We start from the raw sequence: 25,390 nt of genomic DNA, 5'->3' as shown, positions 1-25,390 counted from the left end.
AATGTCAATAAAATGGTCTAATGGTACACAAATCTCATGGTAAAAATGTGTTCCAGTAGTGAAGGGATTTAAGTCCAATTCTTGTCAGCCTCCTGGGCCCCTATTCAGAAACGCTTTGCTCTCTCACAACGGCTATTTTCAAAGGCTCTAATTGAAGATACTCGTGTTCTTAAGGATATTTTTTTATGGTTCTGGTGACGGATTAGCAAGCTTTCTAGTTTATCATAAGGGGAAACTGTCTTCAAAATCCTGCTGGTCGTCTCAGGGGACTTGAAAAAATTGTCGTGGTGAAAGAGGAAGGAGTTTGTGAATATGGCCTCTGTCCTCAATAGGGGAAGCCGAGCATGTAGAATTGTGAACGCAAATAGCCTATAGTGCGTGTATGATATTTCAGCCTTACTTTGTTTAGTATTCAAGTCAGTGTAGGGAATTGTACATGTACCCACAGCTCAATTACTCCTTATACATTACACATCATCATTTATCTAGTAATGTAATGCCTATTGTTGTGTATAATTCTTAAGTAACCTTTTGTTATAGTATTTAGTGCCACATTCTCTCTCTCTCTCTCTCTCTCTCCCCTTTTTCTCTATGTAAGACGGGAAACTACCGTGGACAAAAAAAAAATAATATTAGGAAAAAAAAAAAAACACACAGGAATTATAGTCTCCATAAAAGATTCAAAAGAGTTAGTCAAAATTCAGGGACAGATGTCTTAGCCCAATCTTTTCCTCTTTATTAATTCTGTCTCTTTTCACTCGCCTCCATTCATTTTCCTTGTTGCTCTGCGTCTTTCTACACTTATTTATTCTTTAGACTGCCTTTCATTCACACTCTGACAGCCACGTTCTCTATTAACTTTCTCGGTATAGCTAATGTATAAAATCTCTCTCTCTCTCTCTCTCTCTCTCTCTCTCTCTCTCTCTCTCTCTCTCTCTCTCTCTCTCTCTCGTTCCGTACTCATTTATTGCCATTTTGTCTCGTTGTGCTAATAATAATAATAGTAATAACGGCCAATGTGTATATATTATTTTTTTTCGCGTTATATTATCTATTTATTTGTTCTCTTTCTAATGACAGGTCTCGATCCGCCAGTCTCTTTAACAATTCATCTCTTTGTCTGTCTTTCTTTCGATGTCTCTTATTCTCTTCTCTCTTTATTCATCCGTTCCTCTACTTCTTCCTTCTCTCTCTAGCGATACGTTCTTTCTGGTTAGCGTAGTAGTAGTAGTAGTAATAGTAGTAGTAGTAGTAGTAGTAGTAGTAGTAGTAGTTGTAGTGTAATATTATAGTAGTAGTAGTAGTAATGGTGGTGGTGGTGGTAGTGGTAATATTATAGTAATAGTAGTAATAGAAGTGGTAATATTGTACTAGTAGTAGTAATAATAACAGCAGCAGCAGCAGCAGTAGTAGTAGTAGTAGTAGTAGTAGTAGTAGTAGTAGTAGTAGTAGCAGTAACAGTAGTAGTAGTAGTAGTAGTAGCAGTAGTAGCACGTATAGTAGTAGCACGTATAGTAGTAGTAGTAGTAGTAGTAGTAGTATAGTAGTAGTAGTACTAGTAGTAGTCGTAGTAGTAGTAGTAGTAGTAGTAGTAGTAGTCGTAGTCGTAGTAGTAGTAGTAGTAATAGTAGTAGTAGTAGTAATAGTAGTAGTAGTAGTAGAAGAAGTAGTTGTTGTTGTTGTTGTTATATCCTTCCTCCTTTCTGTAATTCAGTCTACCACAATTGCAACAACGATCAGAATGCCTTCATAATCACAAGACGTATAGAATTTGCGACTCAGTTTACCTCAACTTGACTCACAGACAGTGTTTAAAAGAAATGCAAATCATCTAATAATTATCTTCCACCTCCTCGCTCTTCTTTTTCTCCTCCTCCTCCTCCTCCTCTTCCTCCTCCTCCTATTGTTGCTCTCTGGCATTCTTCTCCTCTCGTGTATCTTGAACAATGGCAGCATAATCACCACCACCACGAATACAAGAAGCAAATATGTAGTAAAAATCCCGCAAATATGTAGTGCAAGTCAATTTTTTTCACCGAGGAGTCTTGTAAATTACTATCATAAATATTTTCCTCCTCCTCCTCCTTCTCCTCCTCCTCCTCCTCCTCTTCTTCTTTCTTCTTATTATATTGCAGTCTCTGATCCTCGCTTTTCGGTCCTATACTGGTTCAAATTAACGCTAACTTCCTTCTAATTGTTTTAAAATTAAGCATACCGCGTTCGTATCAAAGTTCTATAGACAATGCGCTCTTCTACTGAACCCCTTCATTGCTGGGACGCATTTTTACCTTGAATCTTGGGTATGATTAGACGATTTCATTTACATTAGGAAGGATCTATGGAAGTCAAAAGATGAATGGCGAGAGTCTTCACTGTTCTAATCCCCACACAAGTTTCTAAAGCTGTATAAAATCACCGAGCAGAATAAATATGAAAACGCGTCGGTACTGCAGGAGTTAAATATCTTCAATAAATAAACAAATTCGCCAGGAAATGTTTGAAATGCATAGGAATTCTTATATAGGCAGAAATAACTCTTACTAATACGATATTTTCAGAAAGGTGATTAGAAGGGCTCTCTCTCTCTCTCTCTCTCTCTCTCTTTAATTACATAGCGATTATCTAAGTAATTTGTCTCTCAGTTTTCATGCCTATGAAATTTAATAGTGTGTGTGTGTATGTGTGTGTGTGTGTATGTGTGTGTGTGTGTGTGTGAGAGTTTGTGTGTGTAATTCACCTCGGTCTCCTGCTGGTCACCCAGCCAGTCTTCCCCATTACGGACTGAGCTCCGAGCTCATAGACCGATCTTCGGATAAGACTGATACCACATCAACACACAACACACACCGGGAAAGCGAGGCCACAACCCCTCGAGTTACATCCCGTACCTATTTACTGCTAGGTGAACAGGGGCCACACATTAAGAGGCTTGCCCATTTCCCTCGCCTCTTACCGGGACTCGAACCCGGCTCTCTCGATTGTGAGTCGAGCGTGCTAACCACTACACTACGGTGTGTGTGTGTGTGTGTGTGTGTGTCCATGGAGAATGTGCGTTGTCATCTCTTTTAACCTGAGAGAGAGAGAGAGAGAGAGAGAGAGAGAGAGAGAGAGAGAGAGAGAGAGAGAGAGAGAGAGATTAAAATTAAACGGCCAGGTTGTCAACTATCATATAACCAAATTCTCTCTCACAAAAGTCACAAATCAGCAAATGTGTGTGTGAGAGAGAGAGAGAGAGAGAGAGAGAGAGAGAGAGAGAGAGAGAGAGAGAGAGAGAGAGACCCGTGTACTGTACTGTAGTTAAACCTTCAAACTTAAAGATCTCTCCCTCTCTCTCTCTCTCTCGATCCCTCTCTCACCCACACACAGACACACACACACACACACCCTCTCGTTTCCTCTCGCCCTCCCTCATATCATTGATCCATTAAACACACCTCGTCCCTCCCGTTGTTAGGGGAAGCTGTGGTGTGGTCAGGGCGCAGGTCTGAAGCTAGACGGAAGGAGGGAGAGGTGATGGTCAGAAGGAAGGAGGGTAGGTGACGAGACTGCGGGAGTAAGAGAGAGGGAGAGAGGGAGAGAGGGAGGCTTGCATGGCGAAAAGGGGTAAGAAGGAAGGATGTGATGAGCGAAAAGTGAAAGAATAAGAAGAAATAACGCGAAGAAGATTGGAAGGAAGGAAGAAGAGAAATAATCAGTGGACGAAGGGAAGAAACAAAACAAAAAAAACTAAGAAAATCGGTGAGAGGATTAAGAATTAAACGAAAACTGGGTGAATGAGACAAAAGGAGAGAGAGAGAGAGAGAGAGAGAGAGAGAGAGAGAGAGAGAGAAATACAGGAGTGAGGGAACGAGGGAGGGAAAAAGGGGGTGGAAGGGAAATATTAATAGAACGAGGGAGAAAGGGGAGTTACGAAGGAGGGTGAATAAGAGACACTGATAAAAAGGAAAGAGAAAGCGGAGATGGCAAGGAAGACAAGCAAATGCATAAGGGAGATAGCGAGGGGGAGAAGGAGAAAGAGAGAGAGAGAGAGAGGGGGGATGAAAGGGGGTGAAGGAAGAGAGTGGGAATAAGAAGTAATGATAAAGGGGGAGTGAGGGAAGAGGAAGACAAGGCCACGCGGACTGGGACAAGAGCTGTTACCGCCAATCCAAGGGTGCTTAACGATACCCTGCGTCCGAACCTCTGCACTACCACCCTATCGTTAGCTCTCCAACTCTCCCACAGCCTCATAACGTCCTCCCAGACCTTATTCCGGGGTGAAATCGGGGGTTTTAGATGATGGGGGGCAGGTTGAGTCAGGTGTGGGGTCGGGAGGAGGGGCGGGAGGGGGGTTTTGGGGGTTAAAAATGCAAGTTGGGGTTGTTTGGTAGGTAATTGCGTGCGTACGAGGAGAGAGGCAGTCACCCCTCCTTCCCCTCCTCTCGTTTGCTGCTCGTTGCCCCCCCGTCACTGCTTGGAGGTGAGTAGAGCACCCTTAGGTCACCACAGGCTAGGGAAATAGTCCTATGACCCCGGGAAGAGACAGGTGGAGGCGGAGAGGAAAGGTGAAGAAGCGGGCAGGTGAGACTTGATCACCTGGCCGCCCCGACTCCTCCTTCGGTCCCCCTCTTCCTCCTCCTCCTCCTTCACCTGGAATGTCCCTCGTTTATTCTCCTCCTGTTCTTCCTCACTGCTCTCCACCGCACCTCACCACATCCCAACACCCTCTAGAATGCCCCTATGCCCTCGATTGACCCTAGAATGCCCAGGAATCAGCGTCATTAAGGAAAAACGGAGCAGGAATTGGCGCGGGAGGGGGGACGGAGTGAGCAATGTAAAAAAAGATAGATTACGTGGGGCTTGTCCTGCTTCCTGCCCCTCGCCCACACCTTCCACACCCACCCCTTCACCTCCAACATGCACCACACACCTGTCACCCCCCGTGGAACCCGCGGAAATAGGTGAAAAAGGCAGAAAATAGCGGAAAATCACAAACCAGCTACCTTGGTGGGAGGGGGGGGTGGCGGAGACAAGACACAACACCAAGATTTGTGAAGTGCCAAATACTTGTTATGAGAGCCATTTTCCCATACATTCCCTGATTGGTTGGCCGCTTTACCTGTGCTGTATGGGGACTAGGGGTTACTAATTACCGTGTGAGGTGTGTGAGGCGGTGAAATTAGTGGAAATAAGCCCATGTGGAGGGGGACAGAGGCACCGGGTCGTGTTGACATCGTGGGGTAATTTGTCCCTAATAACAAGCTCATTTATCACCGCTTTTGCTCCTCGGTATCATGTTGTGAATGTGTGTTAGTGCCTTCCACGGGTGTGTCCATTCAAGAAACTCACGTGACTGCTGTAATGAGGCGGCCATGCAGTGAAATAAGAATGAAATGAGGTAACATATGAGGGGAGGTGGGCAGAGAGTGTTTAGCTGGTGATAAGGGCTCCCCAACATTGACTTATAGGGAAGTGTGATCTTTCCCAGGGATATGTGTGGCATTGTGACACTTTGACACTCCTCATAGTGACCTGAAATAATTGTTGATGGGTAACTAATCTAAATCACAAAGAAAATGAGTGACTTTTATCAGCATCCATTGTGTGGGAAACAAAGGTGATGGATCATTAGGAAATGCTCTCTTATGTCCTGTGTGCCAAGAATGGATGAAGACTTATAGTGCCAACAAGTCTATTTGATCCATAACTAACCAACAGTGCCATGGGGTGTCAGTCATCGGTACTGGTTAGGGCATGCTGCACCATGTTATAAGTGCAGGATCGCCATAGCTAACCATAACACTGGTTTGGTCATGTGGCACTGAGTAAGGAGGGTAATATTACTATAAGTCACTGGCACTAGTTAGGGTGTGCGGCACTGATAACTTGATAGGTTAGGATAGCTGAGATTTACCTCTAACTACCATTGTGTTCACTCCACCTCCTTGAAAACTGCACCAAGATATATTGATGACCCTCTGAAAAGCTACATGCTATTTAACTCCTTCAGTACCAGGACACATTTTCATATTCATTCTGGTTATTATTTGGCAATTTTATACAGCTTCAGAAACTTATGTGGGAATTAAAATAGTAAAGATTCTGACCATTAATCTTTTGACCTCCATACACCCATTCTAATGTAAATAAAATAATTTAATCACGCCCAAAACTCAAGGTAAGAATGCATCCCAGTACTGAAGAGGTTAATCCATTGTGCAGGCTGAATAACTAACGTACTTAGTGGCAGGGTAGTGAAGGCTGACTGAAAAAGAAAACTATATTAAAAAAAAAAAAAAAACTCAGAACAGTGTCTGTTTCCAGGGTGTGCAGTTGTGAGTGGGAGGGGTGAGTGAGGCAAGAGAGATGAGACACCACCAGACTCGTCCCTTATGAGGAAGAGAAGAGGCAGGAAGAGGCTGAGAATGGATGCTCCACTGGCTATAGAAATTACTGCCGATTTGGACGATGCTGAAGACAGGAAGGAAAATGGAGATAAAGAGGAAGAAGAAGAGGGAGAAGGAGGAAGAGAAGATGTGGAGGAGGAGAAAGAGGAGGAGGAAAGTGTAAATGATGTTGATGTGGTTTTGGGAGATGCTGTTTCTACTACTACTACTACTGCTACCACTACTACTTCTACATCTACTACTACTATGAGTGGAGAAGGAAGAGAAGATGCAGAGGAGGAGGAGGAGGAGGAGGAGGAAAGTGTAGATGATGTTGATGTTGCTGTTTCTGCTACTACCACTACTACTACTACTGCTACTGCTACTGTTGGTACGACTATTGCTACTACTTCTACTGCTACTACTATTTCTACTACTACTACCTCTGCTGTTCTTTCTACATCATCACCACCACCATCACCATCACTACCATTGTCATCACCACTACCACCTGCACTATCCTCATCACAATTATCTGAGTCACCACCATTGCCCTCATCACCATCACCACCACCATCACAATCACTGGAGAAGTTAGCGGAGTCATCATCACATCAGTCACCACCACCATCACCACCTGATCCTCTTGCATCACTGGTACAATCATCACAATCATCACCACTATCCCAACAATCACCACCACAATCACCACTATCCACCACCATCACCACACCACAGTTACAGTCACCACAACCTACCACCACACCACCACCACAATCATCACCACCTCCTCCTCCAACTACACCACCACCTTTACAATCACCATCCCCACTGCAATCACCACAGTCATCACCACCTCCTACCACACCACCACAATCACCACCTCATACCAGCACACCACCACCACAATCACCACCGACCACCACCACCACTGCCACCACTACCACCACCACCCTGCCTCCCGGTCTGACACAGGAGGTGGTGGTGGCGCAACTGAATCAGCTGCAACAAACTGTGGTGTCGCACATCTTGCAGTACCAGGCCGGCATCATTGCTCAGTTCCAGCAGGTAAGGAAAGGTGTCCAAAGCAGGTGGTGTTGTCAATTAGCTCTTCCATTGGTGTTGTTATTTGTGGTGTTAACATTGTCCCTTTTTTTCAGATTCAACAGCAAATGTTATCGCAGCTGAGTAGCACCACCACCACCACTACCACAACAACCACCACCACTACTGTAGCCATCACTCAGCCACAGAGCCCATCCCAGGCCACCACCAACACTGCCACCTCCACCACCACCACCCTGGCTTCCATACAGACCCCCATCACCATCACCACCGCCACCACCCCTGCCACTGCCACACCACCGCCACCATACTCAGACAGGGTGATGCGGAAGAGGAAAGTGTCGAGCATCATTGCAAAGGAAGGTAGGGCTTGACTCTTCCTCCTGGACTTCAATGCACAAGGCAGAGTGAAGCTTGTGTTATGGAAGTGCAGGAGTCAGGTCAGTATTCAGAAATGCTTTGCTCTCTCACCACGACTGTTTTCCAAGGCCACAGAGATGATTAGTGGGATTTTCAAGAGTGTTTCTCATGTTAATAATGTAGAAATCTTGTCATTGTGCCTCTAGAACCTTGAAAACACTTTGCTGTCACCACGGCTGTTTTCAAAGCCACAGTGATGACTAGTGGGGTTTTCAAGAGTGTTTCTACAGTTAATAATTTAGAAGATCTTGTCATTTTGCTTCTAGAACCATAAAAGCACCTTAAAAAAACTTGCATGAATTTAAATAAACCCTCTTGAAATAATGGAGGTGAGACACAGCAGTGTTTGAGAATATGAGGCTGAGACTAAAGCTTGTGAAATGTATGAAAAATGTAGAAATCTAAAGGTTGGTGGTTTGCAAAGGTTTTGAAACATGCTAAGGCTGAAGAAATGTGATTGTTGAGAGTTGCTAAAGCTTTTGAAATATAGGAAAGATGTAGAAATAAAAAGATTGATGGTTTGTAATTTTTTTTATTTATTATTATTATTTTTTTTATACCATGTGGGGTTTTCACGGGACTTATTAACCCTTTCAGAAGTGGGATGTATTTTTCCTTAAGCTTGGGATATTATTAGACAATTTCACCTATATTAGGAAGGGTCTATGGAGGTCAGAAGATTAATGGCCACAGTCTTCAGTATTCTAATCCCCACATGAGTTTTTGAAGCTGTATAGAATTACCAAATAGTAACCAGAATAAATATGAAAACATGTCCTGGTACTGAAGGGGTTAAAGCTGTGGAAATGTGAATGTTGAAGGTTGCTAAAGCTTGTGAAATACACGAGAGGTATAGAAATATAAAGTTAGAGTATTTTTAAGGCCCTTGAAATATGTTAAGGCTGTAGAAATGTGAGTATTGAGAGTTGGTAAAGCTTGTGAAATATGAGAGGTGCAGAAATATAAAGTTGGAGGAGATTTTTTTTAAGACCTTTGAAAATATTGACAGTGTAGAAGTGAAAGTATTGATGACATGTGATACTAATGGCTTTCCTTCCCCTCACCTCATCATGCCAGACCCACCTCAAGGGAGAGAAGTCCACATGAAGAGAAAGAGAACTGCCTTTAATGAGAAGCAATACAAAGTGCTGGAGGTAAGAAAGAGAGAGAGAGAGAGAGAGAGAATGTATCTGCCATGCTCATATACATTTAAACATCTTACTTCCTACATTATCTTCTCCATCTTTGCTACCATTTTCTTCCTTCTCTCCTCTACCATGCTTCTCTCCATCTGTCTTATCTCAATACTCCTTTCTCTTCTCTCTTCCTTTGCCCTTCTTCCTCTTAAACCTCCTCTCTTTCTTCCTTTTGCATCTTTATTTCCATCTTCTGTTCTCTCTCTCTCTCTCTCTCTCTCTCTCTCTCTCTCTCTGTAACCTAAGCTATCTTTCTGTACACATTTCTCTCTCAATGCCCTTCATCTCTCCTCCACTTCTACCCCTTCTGGTCCTTCCACTTCTTCCACTCCTTCCACGTCTTCCACCATCCCTCTAACCACTACCACATCTCCACTGCTATCATCTGTTAAACTACTACCACTTCACCACACCACTACCACATTTCTAACCACACTCAACTTTCCACCAGACCACATTCGAGCACAACAACTTCCCTGAGCCAATAGACCAGCACTGCATTGCCCTGCGCATCAAAACGCCATACCGGAGCATCAAAATGTGGTTCCAGAATAGACGAGCCAGCGTGCGGAAGAGACTCACGCCGCAGGAAAAGGGTGAGTGTGCTGTTTGCTGTGTGCTGTGTGTTGTGTCATGTCTTTACTGTCAAAGGGGAGAGGATGGATGGATGGATTGGTAGGTGAATGGATGCTGTGTTGTTTAGGTTTCTGTGAAGGTATGGTGTTTTATTGTTGAGGGTTCATCACTTTAGTACAATGATTTGTTTCCATATTCATTCTGGTTACTATTTGATGATTTTATACAGCTTCAGAAACTCATTTAGGGGGATTAAAATAGTGAAGACTGTGAGCATTAATCTTCTGACTTCCATAGACCCTTCCTAATGTCAATATAGTGGTCTAATCATACACAAATCTCAAGGTAAAAATGTGTCCCAGTACTGAAGGGGTTAAGAATTATGCGTTAGTGAGAGGAAGAAGTTGTTGGATTGGTGTACAGATGATAGGTTTGTGTGGGTTTGTTGAAGTGTTATCAGGAGACATATGACAGCTAAGAATTATTACACAAAAGAAAATATGTTACTTAGGTTACTTGGGAACATTTGATCAGTAGAAAAGTATGAAGAGAATGTTTTTGAGTTGAGGAAAATCAACTTTCCTTTCTTTTTGTTTCCTCAAGGAGCACCAAACCCTGACAGCAGACCCATCAAGAATGCCAGCGACCCAGACGCCCGCTGGTACTGCTCCCTCTGCCCCTCCACCTTCATCGCTAAGAAGTGAGTCCCACACTCCCTCACTTCCTTACTCCCTTGTATTCCCCACCAAGCACTGTGCTGTGCTGTGCAAGGAGGGGAGGAGGAGTGTCACAGCAGTGCGTATGTGTGTGTGTGTGTGTGTGTGTGTGTGTGTGTGTGTGTGTGTGTGTGTGTGTGTGTGTGTGTGTGTGTGTGTAATTCACCTTCACCTTGGTTGCCTGCTGGTCACCCAGCCAGTCTTCCCCATTACGGAGTGAGCTCAGAGCTCAGAGACTGATCTTTGGGTAGGACTGAGACCACATCAACACACAACACACACTGGGAGAGCGAGGCCACAACCCCTCCAGTTACATCCTGTACCTATTTACTGCTAGGTCAACAGGGGCCACACATTAAGAGGCTTGCCCATTTGCCTCGCCGCTTACTGGGACTGGAACACGGCCCTCTCGATTGTGAGTCGAGCGTGCTAACCACTACACTACGCGTGTGTGTGTGTGTGTGTGTGTGTGTGTGTGTGTGTGTGTATGAGACATGGTGATTTGTTTGTCTCATTGAGTGGTTGAGTTTAGTGTTGTGTCAGAGTTGTGGTGTCAGTGTTTGCTGCAGCCAGAGTGGTGGTGGTGGTGGTGTTGTGGCTAATGTTGTGGTTTTCAGGTTCCTGGACAGCCACCGTGAGGCTCACAAGCAGGAGACGCTGTACTGCCCAGACTGCCACCTTGGCTTCACCCACAAGGTGCTGCTGGACACCCACCGCATCTCAAAGTGTTCATCCAAAACTGGCATCGACCTCACCCACCTCAAGGATGAGGCCATCGATCCCCCGCCGCCGCCGCCGCTGCAGAACTTGTCGCACCGCCGCTCCCTTAGGATCAAGGAGGAGGCTGCCTCTCCTTCACCACAGCAGCAGCAGCAGCAGCAGCAGCAGCAGTCTGCAGCCACAGCCACTCCAACCGCAGCTGTGGTGCAGCAAGGCTTCTCCCTCCAGGCTGGCCTTCCTCTTCTTCTCCTCCAGAAGCTGCAGAAACAGCAGGAGCAGCAGCAGGAAACTACAGCACCAACAGTAGCATCTGCTGGGTCCTCCCCACCCCCTCTGGTGCAGGCCAACCCCCTCATCCTGCAGCAGCAGCAGCAAACAGCGGTTGATCCAGCAGCTGCTGCTGGCACAGCTGCAGCAGGCTAAGGATGGGCAGCAGAGTGTGGTGGTGAAACAGGAGGAGGAGCAGCACCAGGATGAAGAGGAGGAGGAGGAGGAGGAGGACGACGACAAGAAACAGCAGCAGGAGGAGGAGGGAGGGCTGGGGCTGGTGGAGCAGCGTGCCATCAAGGAGGAGATCCACATCAAGGAGGAGGCACACGAGGTGGAGCAGGACGTTCAGGAGGAGATGGACACCGGGGGAGGAGGAGGAGGAGGAGACGAGGGAAAAGTGGAGGAACGCCCCCACTCCCCCTCCTCCTCCTCCTCCACCATCACTTACTCTGAGCAGCTCAAACAGACCATCCAGCAGCAGATCCAGCAGATCCAGCAGAACCAGCTGCATCTCAAGCTGCAGCAGATCCAGCAGAAGCAGAAGCAACTGCAGCAGCAGCAGCAGCAGGGCTCCAGCACTGGTGGGGAGGACACCCCCAACAACAGCCACATGGTGGTGTCCCTGGGGCCGGCAGATAGTGGTGGGCAGGAGACACCACGCATCAGGGTGAAGGAGGAGCTGCAGGAGGGTGGCAGTGCCTGCAAGGAGCCGCTCACCCTGCAGGACCAGATCTCCTCCATCCTCAAGAACCACGGCCTCAAGTCCCCATGGCGCACCACCTCGCCCCCCGTCAAGGGTGAGCCCGGTGGGGGGGATGGGGACAAGGGACCCCAGCAGGAGCGGGAGTCCATGCAGGAGCAGATCCAGGCCATCCTCCGCCACCAGCAGGAGCAGCGGCGCAAGATGGAGAAGGCCGGCGACGAGAGTGAGTTTTGCAATGGTATTGGTGGTGGTGGTGGTGTGTGTGTGTGTGTGTGTTTGTGAGGGTAGTGACTAGTGATGATGGTGTAGCTAGTAATGCTAGTTTTATTAATGTTATTGATGAATTAGGTTTGGAGAGTGGGTGTTACCTGCTGGATGGTGGCATTGGTGATGTTGGTGTTTGTTTCTGCTTGTATTGATGATGCAGTCATTGCTTACATCAATTAATCTGTGTGTGTCCTGACTGGCTTTCATATTTATTGCTCTCAAGTTCAAATAGAATGAAGTTATAATATGCTGTGGCTGTCAGATGAATGTGTCAGTGTTTTTATGACAGTATAGAGGTCAGGTCACCATCTCTCTCTCTCTCTCTCTCTCCCTGCCAGCAGATGTGTCAGAGGAGACGGCCATCAACAGCATCAAGCGTTGCCGGCGCCGCACCACAGTGTTCAATGAGGTGCAGCTGCGCACTCTCTACCTTCACTTCACCTACTGCAACTTCCCCGACCCTTCCATGTTCAAGATCATCGGCAGCCTCACCAAGCTGGAGCCACAGGTCATTAAGATCTGGTTCCAGAATGAGCGGTCCAGGCAGAGGAAGAGAGCGGCTCACTTCCTCGACGAAGGCAAGTGTTGTGAAGGAGTGTGTGTGTGACAATGGTGTGTCCTGCCTTGTCTTGCCCTGTGTTGAGACCAGGCACACACCACACACCGGGACAACAAGGTCTTGATTTACATCCCGCCCTACTCACTGCTAGGTGAACAGGGCTTGCCTATCTGTGTGTGTGTGTGTGTGTGTGTGTGTGTGTGTGTGTGTGTGTGTGTGTGTGTGTGTGTGTTTACTAAGGTCCTTAATGTTGGTCTGGCAAAACTTCATTAGCCATATTGTATGACTCATGTAATATCTTTTAATGATCATAAGTTATATGTCAAGAATAACCATTGTAAAAATGGAAATGAATAAATTCTTAAATTCTTAAATTCTCCCTGCAGTGAACTCCAAGGAGAAGCCGTACAAGTGCCGTGACTGTGGCATGTCCTTCGCCATGCTGACTTTCCTGGTGAAGCACAGCATGCGGCATAGCGGGGAGACAGACGCCGCCGCTGCTGCCAGGGAGGGTGCGGTGCGGACCTGCCCACTATGCCTGCAGAAATGGAACCGTGAGGTGTTTGCGTCACACCTCAAGAGTCGCCACAACGTGAACTGGTCGCTGGTGGAGGAGCGCGCCGGCGGCTCCCTCACCTGCCACCTGTGCTCCAAGCAGTTTTCGGACCAGGACAGTCTGATGGTGCACAAACACCGCCACCTGGACGAGGACCATGGGGTGCCACCCCAGTGCCGCCGTTGCAAGACCACCTTTGTCAATGCAGTGTGCCTGGAGGCCCACATGGAGACTCACCAGCAGGAGTGGAGCTTCCTGTGCACGCTGTGTGACGCACCCTTCCCCGACAAGGTGCTGTTGGCCTCCCACCATATGGGACATGGCATGCCCCTGGCCGTGGTCAGCACTCTGGACCGCTCCCGCTCACAGCTGCAGCACACCTCCGTCAGGAAGCTACAGACCCGTGGCCGCCGCCCCAACCAGGCCACCTCACCAACCACCACCACTACCACTGCTTCCACCACCACTGCCACCAACAGCGAGGGCTCCTCTGAGCCAGAGTCCACCACCCCGTCCAGCCCTTCCTCCACCCCTAAGTCTGCCTCCCCTCCCACCACCTCCGCCTCAGACACCCAGGCAGTGTCCACCTCCCAGGTGGTGCCATCATCGGCCATCCTGACCACACCCCAGGGTGTGGGTGGCCTACCCCTCACCCCCCCGTCCTCCTCGGGGCCAGTGAGCTACGTCAAGCTGATCCCCATCCAGCTCATCCCTGTCAACAACGCCGGCGGGGTGGGGCAGAAGGGCTCCAGCGGCACCACAGGGAGCCTCGCTGGGACCACCACCACCTTCATCTCTGTGCCGGTGTCCCTGAAGGGTGCTGGGGATGGTGCCACGCCTGTGTCCGGTGCCTCTTCCATTGTGAACTACTTGGTGGAGGCACCGCCGGCAACACTCAAGCCGGGGGAGCGCCACCGGGCCAAGGCACTGCCCAACCTTATCCCTATCGGGGCCACCGCTGCCCCCGCTACCCTGCCCCTCAAGGAGAAGAACACCTCTGAGGCACGCAGCCCCCCTGCCTCCCTCAAGGGCCGCCCCGCCCTCAGAGATGGCAGGAACGGCCTCAACACTGAGAACAGAGACAAGGCTGGTGACCACGATGGCCACGGTCAGTGTGTGTGTGTGTGTGTGTGTGTGTGTGTGTGTGTGTGTGTGTGTGTGTGTGTGTGTGTATTTACCTAGTTGTATTTTTGCAGGGCCTGGGCTTTATGCTCGTGTGGCCCTGTCTCCATATCTACACTTATCCAATTTCTCTTTAAAACTATGCACACTCTTTGCTGACACCACTTCCTCACTCAAACTGTTCCAAGTCACAACACATCTTTATGGAAACTATATTTTTTAACATCTCTCAGACATCTTCCCTTCCTCAGTTTTTTACTATGTGATCTTGTGCTTCTAATGTCATATTCTTCTCTCAGGATTAGTTTCTCATTATCCACTTGATCCATTCCGTTAATCAATTTATAAACTTGTATCAGATCCCCTCTCTCTCTTCTCTGTTCCAGGGTTGGTAGATCCATAGCTTTTAGTCTCTCCTCATATGTCATCCCTTTAAATTCTGTGTGTGTGTGTGTGTGTGTGTGTGTGTGTGTGTGTGTGTGTGTGTGTGTGTGTGTGTGTGTGAACAGGTGGCCAGTGTGGTCAGCACTGGTGTGTGGGAGTGATGTGAGTGTGTGTCAGTGTTGTGTGTGTATTAATATGTTGCTTCTTGTCCTGCAGAGGGTGAGGCGCAGATCGGCGAGGCGGGGAAGGGTGATATGAGGACACCCCAGGACCCACCACCACCAACACACCAGGTGACATCATCAACACACACACACACACACACACACACACACACACACACACACACACACACACACACAAGCCAGAGGACCGGAGTTCGATTCCCTGGCCGGGTGGAGATATTTGGGTGTGTCTCCTTTCACGTGTAGCCCTTGTTCACCTAGCAGTGAGTAGGTACGGGATGTAAATCGAGGAGTTGTGACCTTGTTGTCCCAGTGTGTGGTGTGTACCTGGTCTCAGGCCTATCCGAAGATCGGAAATAATGAGCTCTGAGCTCGTTCCGTAGGGTAACGTCTGGCTGTCTCGTCAGAAACTGCAGCAGATCAAACAGTGAAACACACACACACACACACACACACACACACACACACACACACACACACACACACACACACACACACACACACACACAACCTTCAGAGATTAACATTACTATTTAAAACATTCTATGATAGTTTTTGAGTTTTTTTTTTTATTTGAAGTAGTGAGTGAATATTTGTGTTTGAAGTGACAGGTGGTGTGGTGTGTAAAGCATTTCCTTGACTCTGTACCTGTGGCTGCCTCATAACTCACACCCCCCATGTTACAGATCGCAGGCAAGAAGAGGTACGTGCCCATCCTGCCCATGATCCCCCTTCCAGACACACCCCCACACTCCTCCACACCCCCCGTCACACCACCCACGAGCCACCACCTCAGGCAGCCCCGAGTAGCCTCCACCAAGCGGCCGTGGCAGGGATATGACCGCGGCGGCTACAAACGTGAGTGCCGCCAGACACTTCACTAGTACTGGTGTTCTGGTAGAGGCTGTTTGCTCTAAAATGGCTTCTGGGTCTCAATCTAAATGGTGTCTTGGTGGAATGTGTGGTAGTCAGATCTTGAGGAAAACCGTAAGCTGTCCTTGTGATATGTGTGGTGATCAACAGAAAACAAGTATTATTCTCATAAAATCAATGGTATCAATAAGCTATATGTTTTGAACCCAGGAGCCACTTTGGAGTAGACAGACTATAGTGGCTGGTGTGGATGATGAGGGTGTCTGTGGCCTTCACTGCTGGGGATTACTGCTGGCTCTGCTTCTCTGGCCACACCATGTTGCTTGCATCCATATTCAGAAACACCTTCCCCTCTCACTACAACAGTTTTGCAAGGCTTCAGAGATAACTAGCCAATTTTTCTAGACAATTTTTCCTTTTAATGAACTAGAAATATTGTCACTCCATCACAAGAGTCATAAAAATACTCTTAAAAACACGAGTATCTTCAACTGGAGCCTTTTGAAATTAGTAATGGTGAGAGAGCAAAGCATTTCAGAATACAGGCCTTGACCTAACCTCTGCCAACCACTAACACCACAACCTTCCTCACACAACACAAGCAAAAGAGAAGAGATTGGATATTTTGTTAGGTGGTGTGCCCTCATGAGTGTTCCTTTCCACCAGGGACTGACTAGGACTAAGAGTGCAGGTGACATGTGTTGGAGTATGTGGTACTATGTGTGACCCCATCCTGTATATAGATAGACTGGTAGTAGTAGATAGACAGCACTCTTAGTCAACACTCAATGAAAAAAGAATAGGGTTAACATATACTGCTATAGGTAGACTGGTAGTACGAGATAGACAGTACCCTCAGTCAACACTCAATCAAAAGAGAATAGAGCTAACACATACTACTTCCTTGATACTTGATAGACAGATAAACAGTACTCTCAGTCAACACTCAACAAAAAGTTTACACATACCTTGGTGGTAGATAGATAGACAGTACCCTTAATCAACACACAATAAAATAAAGGGCTGGCTAACACATACTACTTCTTTGATAGAGATATACAGATAGACAGCACCCTCAGTCAACACACAGCAAAATAAAAGACTAGTGCTTACACATACTCCTTTCGTCAATCCTGCAGGGCGCCGCACTCCGACCTACTTCACGGGCAGCCAGAGGGAAGTGTTGGAGATGCACTTTGAGTACAACAACTTCCCTGAGCCGGTTGAGCAGGTGGCCATTGCAAGCCAGCTGGGCGTGGAGTACCCGGTGGTGAAGACCTGGTTCCAGAACACCAGGAAGAACATGAGGAAGCAGCTCAAGGAGGAAGGTGAGCAAGAGAGAGAGAGGGGGGGGGTTAAAGGAAAGTGAAGGGAAGGAAGAGCTACAGAAGAATATTAGGGAAGGAGGGAAGGAGAGAAGAGGGACACATGGAGGAGGAAAGGAAATATATAACACAGAGAGAGAGAGAGAGAGAGAGAGAGAGAGAGATGGAATGGTTAAAGGAAAGAAAAGAAAGACAAGGAAAGAAGGAGAATATTGGGGAAAGAGAGAAGAGGGAGAGATGGAGGAGGAAAAAAAGGAAATATGTGACAGAAAGAGGCAGAGGGAAAAGTAATAGTGAGATAAGAAACGGAAGAAAAGGATCATGAAAAACACAAAACAAATACAATGGATGAACTTTTCCCTCTTTCCTCTTAACCAACTAGAACAAGAAGAAGCATCTCCACTGTGACAGCCTAACCTAACCTAACCAAACCTAACCACAAATGAAAGACACAAGATGAATTAGCAAGTTAGCGGGTTAGGAGTTAGTATGTTAGCAGGTTAGCAGTTACCAGTTACCAGGTTAGCATGTTAGCAGTTGTCAGGTTAGCAAGTTGGCAGATTAGCAATTAGCAAGTTAGCAGGTTCAAATAGCAGGTTACCAGTTAGCAAGTTACCATGTTAGCAGTTAGGAGTTATCAGGTTAGCCGTTTGCAAGCTAGCAGTTATCATTTATCATATTACCAGTTAGCAAGTTACCATATTAGCAGTTAACAAGTTAGCAGGTTAGCAAGCAAGCAAGAAAGTAACACACTAATAATCCGTCGCTCCCTCAGCAAACTATGACCAGGATGGGCCGTTCCACTGTCACAAGTGTGGTGTCGCCTTCATCACCCGCGCCGCCCTCACCGCTCACTGTGACCGCCACAAGGACAAGACCAGCTTCTTCTGCGGTGACTGCTGGATGTACTTCACTCACCCGGCAGTCTTTAACACACACCTCATGAGCCACGCTGGTGAGAGAGAGAGAGAGAGAGAGAGAGAGAGAGAGAGAGAGGCACGGATAGCTTCCCTCTTACCCTTACCTAGAGTTAGCTCATGCCCTTGTTTATGCAGAAAGAGAGAGAGAGTTTGATTTAGTTGTCAAGTAAAGATTTGGTGGTAATAGTAATAGTTAACCCCTTCATTACTGGAACACATTTTTTACCTTGAGATTTGTGTATGTTTAGGCATTTTATTAACATTAGGAAGGTCAGAAGATTAATGACCACAGTCTTCATTATTTTAATCCCCCACATGAGTTTCTAAAGCTGTATAAAATCATCAAATAGTAAGCAGAATGAATATTGAAATGCATCCTGATATTGAAGGGCTTAAATGTGTATGTAGGAGAGAGAGAGAGAGAGAGAGAGAGAGAGAGAGAGAGAAAGAGTTGTAATGAAATGTGTGTATGTATATTCCATTTTGTCTATTTCTTCATCTTCCTGTCTGTCTGTCTGTCTTTTGTCTTTTTGTCTGTATGTCTGTCTGTGTGTCAATGTCCCAGTCTTAGCATTTTAACTTTTCAGGTAAATTTGGAGACAAAAAGAAGAAGGCTTTGAGTTGTGAGGAAGAGGAAGAGGAGGAAGATGAAGAAGAGGAAGGTGGAGGCAGCCAGATCGAAGGTGATGAAGAGGAAGATGATGATGAAGAGGAGGAGGAGGAGGAAGAGGAGAATGAGAGACAAACAAAACGTAAGAAAGTGAAAGATGACGAGAAAGAAGAGGAGGAGGAGGAGGAGGAGGAAGATGAGGAAGAAGGAGAGAAAAATGAAAACAGCAAAGAAATTGAATCCAAAAAACTAAAAAGAAGAAGAAGAAGGAGAAGAGGAAAAGGAGATGAAAACAAAACATACTCAAAGGAAGAGGAGGAGGAGGATGAAGATGAGGAAGTGAATGTGGAGGAACTAGATGATGAAGAGGAGGAGGAAGAGAAGGATGACGAGGAGGACTACCACTCCATCATGCCGGTGGAGTGCATCCTCGACGAGCAATCTGAGGAGGAAGTCGATGTAGGAACACCAGGAACACCAGGCAACACCGAATCCACCGGCCACAAGTGTCCTTCCTGTGAGGAGAGCTTTGCATCGCTCATCTCCCTCAAGGAACACACCTCTCTGCACTGCTCCCGGCGGCGGCGGCGGCGGTCCACCTCCCCGCCATTCGTGGCTGCCTGCACCACCACCACACACCTCAACACCAGCGGGGAGCCACGGCGGGAGTTCTGCAGCTCCATACGTTGCTTTGAGTGCCGGTCGCTGTTTCCGGACCGCCAGTCATTCATGCAGCACTTCTCTTTGACACGGTGCAGCCTCAACCGCCAGCGCATTGAGTACACAGAAGAGGAGCAGAGCATCTTGGCCACACACTACAGGGAGAACAACTTCCCCATGCCAGCCGAGATGAGTCTGCTGGCCAAGCGACTCGGGGTGCGCTACAGGCAGATCATGCACTGGTTCCAGAATAGACGCAGCAAGGAACGCAAGCAGCAGAGGGAGAGTGAGTGTCCTGTGCTGTGCTTTGCTGTGCTTTGCTGTCTTGCTGGCTGATATAGAGTATGAGAGAGAGAGTGGTGTCTTTGTGTGTGGTTAGGAGAGATTTAGTTTGTGGTGATGGAAAAAGTGTGTTTTGTGTGGTGTTTGATGTGTGTGGTTATGCTATACTGTTGTCTTACTACCTGACACGAGAGAGAGAGAGAGAGTTTTGTCTTTGTATGTGGTTAGCAGAGATTGATTTAGTGTGTAGTGGTGCAAAAAGTGTGTTTTGTGTGTGTGTGGTTAACATTGGTGTTCTGTGTTTTGTCCATGGTTGATTGCTTGTTTGTCTGAGTTGTAGCATTCAGGCTTGTGTGTGTGTGTGTGTGTGTGTGTGTGTGTGTGTGTGTGTGTGTGTGTGTGTGTGTGTGTGTGTGTGTGTGTGAAGAAGAGGAAGAGTATATGTTTTAATATTTCCCAGTTACCTTGTTATATTTGCATAGTTTTGCCATGCTCACTCACACACACACACACACACACACACACACACACACACACACACACACACACACACACACTCTCCATCACACTCTCTCCCTCCTTCCCACAGACAAGAACCCGCCAGTGGAGTGTGTGGAGTGCAAGTCAACCTTTGTGACGGAGCAGAACCTGAAGAGTCATCAGGCAGCAGTGCACAGCGGTGCCAAGGAGAGCGCTGTGCAGAGTTCCCCTGCTCTGCACCGGGCTGTGATGCCTCTTTCACCAATGAGGACCTGCTGGTGACTCACAAGCTAGCTCACCTGCCCGAGTCTGAGGGAAATGTACGTGTGTGTGTGTGTGTATGTTTGAGAGTGTGTTTGAATGTTTGAGAAAGAGAGAGAGAGAGAATATGTATCTTCAACTGGAGCCTTTGGAAAGCAGTGATGGTGAGAGCAAAGTGTTTCAGAATACAGTTCTTAATGATTTCTGCCTTCTGTCATGTATTTTCTCTTCCTTAACTCACCAAGCATTATCTGTCTACCTTCAATGCACTTTTCTCTCACCATATGTAACTTTTTTCTCTCATCATCATATAACATTTTTTTTCTCTCACCACTATTTCCCTCTCTCCACATACAACACCTTCCTTAACTGAACCAACCAACCAACCAACCAAACTATCACCAACACTTTTTCCAGGGCATGGGCAGCAGTCGTTTGACAATCCTGGGACCAAAACCACAGTGGAAGAACTTCACAGTGACAGTTCTGGAGGCACACTACAGCGACAACAACTTCCCCGAGCCGATGGACATTGGCTACATCGCGCGCCGCCTTGATGTCGACCCTCTGCATATACACATGTGGTTCAAGGTGGGGTTAGATTAGGTTAGGTTAGATGTGTGGTGAGGCAGTTTGTGGTGAAGCTGTGTGTTTGTGTGTGTGTGTTTGTGTGTTTGTGGTGAGGCTGTGTGGCTGTGTATGAAGGAAAGAAGAAAAGAGAATGTTTGTGTATTTGTATGTATGAGAGAATGTGAATGTTAGAGAGAGAGAGAGAGAGAAATATTCAGTCTTCAAATATACACTCCAAGCATTCTTCCCTCCCAATTCCTCCCGACACAATCATTTATAAGGAACATTGTCTCACACCACCACCATCACTACCACCACATCCTTTCACCTTATCTTTTTCCACACCACCACCACACCCACCACCATACAACCTACACACTTGCTCTCCCACCACCACACCACTACCACCACCACACCTCACCACCACACCCACCACCACAGGAGCGAAGGAACCAGCACATCCGCAAGCTGGAGGAGAGTGGGCGGGTGGTGGTGGAGGGCGGCCTAGCGGTGAGCAGTCAGCGTGCCCTCAGCAGGGTCTGCAACACCTGCGACGCTGCCTTCATCTGCCAGACTGACCTGGACACACACTCCGAGATGCACAAGTCATCATCTTGGGCTCAGGTGAGAGAACAGGAGAATCAGTTAACCTCTTCAGTACTGGGACACATTTTTACCATGAGTTTTGGGTGTGATTAGATAATTTCATTGACATTAGCAATGGTCTGTGGAGATCAGAAGGTTAATGGCTACAGTCTTCTCTATTTTATCCCCTTCAGTACTGGGATGCATTTTTACCATGTTTTTTGGGTATGATAAGACAATTTTATTGACATTAGTAAGGGTCTATGGATATCAGAAGGTTAATGGCCATAGTCTTCACTATTTTTAATCCCCACATAAGTTTCTGAAGCTTTATAAAATCACTAAATAGTAAGCAGAGTGAATATAGCTAAAGAAAAAAAGTGTGCTGTAATAATTTAACCTCTTCATCACTGGGATTCATTTTTACCTTGAGATTTGTGTACAATTAGACCATTTTATTTACATTAGCAAGGATCTATGGAGGTCAGAAGTTTAATGGCCATAGTCCTTACTATTTTAATCTCCCACATAAGTTTCTGAAGCTGCATGAAATCCCCAAACAGTAACCACAATGAATATGGAAATACATTATGGTACTGAAAGGTCAAGTTTTTTATTCATTTATTATTTTTTATTTGTTTGTTTTTTACCACTTGTCACTCCACCCACAGCATTACATCCACCTCCAGTACTTTCATTCTCTCCACTGTTCCTCCACTCAGCACACTTTTCCTCCACCCACAGCAGTACATCCACCTTAACCATCCATCTTCACTGTTTCTCAAATCTAATTTCATCAAGGTAGAACTCAATCATTTTTTCCCTATCCTGATTACTGACCCGGAGAATTTTGCCAATGTGGACTGTTACATCGACACTAACAGCCTGATTACTGAGTCCATTTCAATCATACCACTTCGCTTTTTTTTTTATGCAAGAGGGGAAGCTGGCCAAGGAAAAAAAAAAAAAAAGGAGGGCCCACTTGATTAGCCCTAAATTAAGGAACTAATGCCTTGAAACCTTCCTCTTAAAAGAAGTCAAGTCATAGGAAGATGAAAATATAGAAGCAGGCAGGGAGTTCCAGAGTTTACCAGAGAGAGGTATGAATGATTGAGAGTACTGGTTAACTCTTGCATTAAAGAGTTGGACAGAATAGGGATGAAAGGGAGAAGAAAGCCTTGTGTAGTGATGCCAGAGGAGGAGGGGAGGCATGCAGTTACCAATTTCCTTTTATTTGCTCTTCCTTCGACCCACAGAAGTGTAACATGTGCAGCAAAGAGTTCAGTAATGTCATCGCTCTGGAGACACACTGGATCAGACATGGTGTAGAGTTCATGGGGGAGGCAGGGGAGGGCACCAAGCAGGAGGCCAACACCACTGCCACCACCACTTCCACCACCACCACCACCACCACTCCTGCACCACCACCACTGCCAGCACCTGAGAGGATGGCCAAGGCTTCCTTCACGGGATTGCAGCTAAAGGTGAATTGTTTTACCTCTTTTTCTCTCTTTTTTCTCTTTTTCTCATGTCTTAGTCTTAGTTTATTCTCGTCTTTTGTTTTGGCCATTTCCTGTCTCCTTTTTCACTGCAGTTTTTTTTTTCTCTCTCTCTAATCCTGCCTCTTTCCATCCCTGTGTACCCCTTTCTTCCTCACTTCTCTCTCTCTCTCTCCCATCATTCTCCTTCATTATGTGTCACTACTCTCTCCTTCCTCTCCTGCCATTGTCCCTCTCTCCTCTCTCCTTCACTCTCCCCTTTCACATGCCTCGCAACTCTCCCACAGTAGTATTTTGCCACTCTCTCTCCCTCCTCTCTTTCACTGTGGCCTCATGTGGCTCTGGTCTCTCGTCCGCAGGTGTTGGACGGCCACTACCAGCAGAACCACTTCCCTGGGGCGGCCGAGGTGTGGCTGGTGGCGCGTCGCCTGGGGCTGCGGCCCAGGCAGGTCACACATTGGTTCCAGAATCGCCGTGGACGAGAGCGCCGCGCCCACAAGGTGACCACGCCGGCATCACATCCATGCCTGTGGTGTGGCTCAGCCTTCATCACACCAGCCGCCCTGCGCCGCCACCGCCGCCACCACCGCAACACTGCAGCGCGCCATGGCTGCGGCCGCTGCTCTGCCGTGTTCCTCACCCCAATGCTGCTGGAGACACACTCTCTCTTCCACCAGAAGTCGCCACACAGCCGCTCCGCCTCACCCTGCCACCGCCCACCAGACTCCAGCCGGGACCCACTGGCGGTGGGTCAGGTGCGGCCCGGCACGCTGCCACCACCCTCTGACACTGACGAGTCAGACGGCAGCGAGCCAGAACTGAGCATTGACCTGACCCCCACACCAGCCACAGAGGAGGGCCAGGGTGAGGCAGGCACAGCCAGCACTCCCCCAGCACCCAGCTGGCACACGCCCCAGCCCGCCATGGAGGAGGTGGAGGAGGAGATGGCAGAGATGCTGCGCCACGCCGGCATTGAGGTGATGGAGGAGGGTCTGGCTGGCAAGGAGTCAGCTGGGAGTAGGGACGAGGCGGCCAGCGGAACGGGTAAGGGTGAGGCGGCTGAGGCTAAGGCGGATCAGGGTGAGGCAGGTGATGATGAGGCGGGTGACATGCGAGGGCAGGAGTTCACACTGACGGAAGAGGAGGCATCGGCTTCCTTGGAGAAAGACGTGATATGCGAGCAGGTGTTCTTTGACGACCACACTGACTCAGAGGACGACTCTGAGGAGGAGGAGCCCCGCCTGAAGATAGTGAGTGCTTACACCATATCACCGTCGGAGAGTGACAAGGCCAGGGCCAGCCAGGCACAATGAGGCTGGCCGCTGCCACTCACCCAGGCTCCCATAATGCAATACTCTAGGTCGGGTCAGCTGACACTTACAAACACTTACCAGGAAACTTACAAAACTGTTACAAATATCTGAGAGTCAAGGAAGCTGTTCAATGCTGCGGAATGCTGTGCTGTGATGCGCAAGGCAGTTCTGAAGCTGTGCGGCAGCTTGAGTGGCAACGTGTGGTGATGTGGCGGTGTGTGAAGCTAGAGGTTTGTTAGAAAGCTTTTGTTTAATGAGTGTGGTGAGGCTGTTATGGGAATGGTGAGGGATAGTGTTAATGTGTAGTGAGGCTGTGGTGGTGGTGGTGGTGTTGCTGCTGTCACCATTACCTGCCCTGCTGTGCTGCCCCGTGCTGTTACAAAGGGATGTTGTTGTTAGGAGGTGTTTCCAAATCTGCTCTGTGTGTGTGTGTGTGTGTGTGTGTGTGTGTGTGTGTGTGTGTGTGTGTGTGTGTGTGTGTGTGTGTCTCTGCTCGCTCACTCACGGCTGTCTCAAGTCACGTCTTGGCTGTGTTATATCACTTCTTATTTTGTGAATGGCTGTTGACGAAGAGAAGTTTGTTGGTTAGTTGGTGGGTTGGTGTTGAGAAGCTTGTAGTGAGGAGGTGTTAGTGGTGTGGCGGCTTTTGTTGCTGTTAGAGGGTTTACTGGTTACTGATGCATGTTACCACTGGGTGACTTAGAGAGCTTAACTGTTTGAGTGCCATCAGGAACATATAAAAGACAACATACAAGTTAGTCACACAATTAAAGGATGTTACAAAATGTTCTCAAGACAAAATGTGGCATTACGACGAAGGGAGAAGAAGAAGGAGAAGAAAAGAAGAAGAAGAAGGGGAAGAAGACACTGTTATGAAAGTGTTACTGTGATCACGGACACACGGAAAC

The 25,390-nt window shown here is 47.4% G+C and overlaps 1 protein-coding gene across 1 annotated transcript; it reads left to right on the top strand.

Annotated features, from left to right (window-relative positions):
* The first annotated feature begins 5,096 nt into the window (after positions 1-5,096).
* On the top strand, positions 5,097-25,300 carry LOC123501842. Its single transcript, XM_045250870.1, is given in 22 exon segments — positions 5,097-5,377; positions 6,304-7,433; positions 7,526-7,793; positions 8,928-9,004; positions 9,498-9,642; positions 10,226-10,322; positions 10,956-11,433; positions 11,435-12,254; positions 12,637-12,876; positions 13,244-14,521; positions 15,136-15,212; positions 15,791-15,962; positions 17,117-17,305; positions 18,078-18,257; positions 18,810-18,985; positions 19,106-19,778; positions 20,364-20,473; positions 20,476-20,574; positions 20,933-21,106; positions 21,527-21,709; positions 22,927-23,154; positions 23,529-25,300. Coding segments are annotated over 21 exon segments (7,680 nt in total). The 5' UTR covers positions 5,097-5,377; positions 6,304-6,371; the 3' UTR covers positions 24,483-25,300.
* Positions 25,301-25,390: the final 90 nt, after the last annotated feature.

Source organism: Portunus trituberculatus, chromosome 10 (genome assembly GCF_017591435.1).
Source record: "Portunus trituberculatus isolate SZX2019 chromosome 10, ASM1759143v1, whole genome shotgun sequence".
Classification (NCBI taxonomy): domain Eukaryota; kingdom Metazoa; phylum Arthropoda; class Malacostraca; order Decapoda; family Portunidae; genus Portunus; species Portunus trituberculatus.
This window is presented reverse-complemented; position numbering and strand designations above follow the sequence as displayed.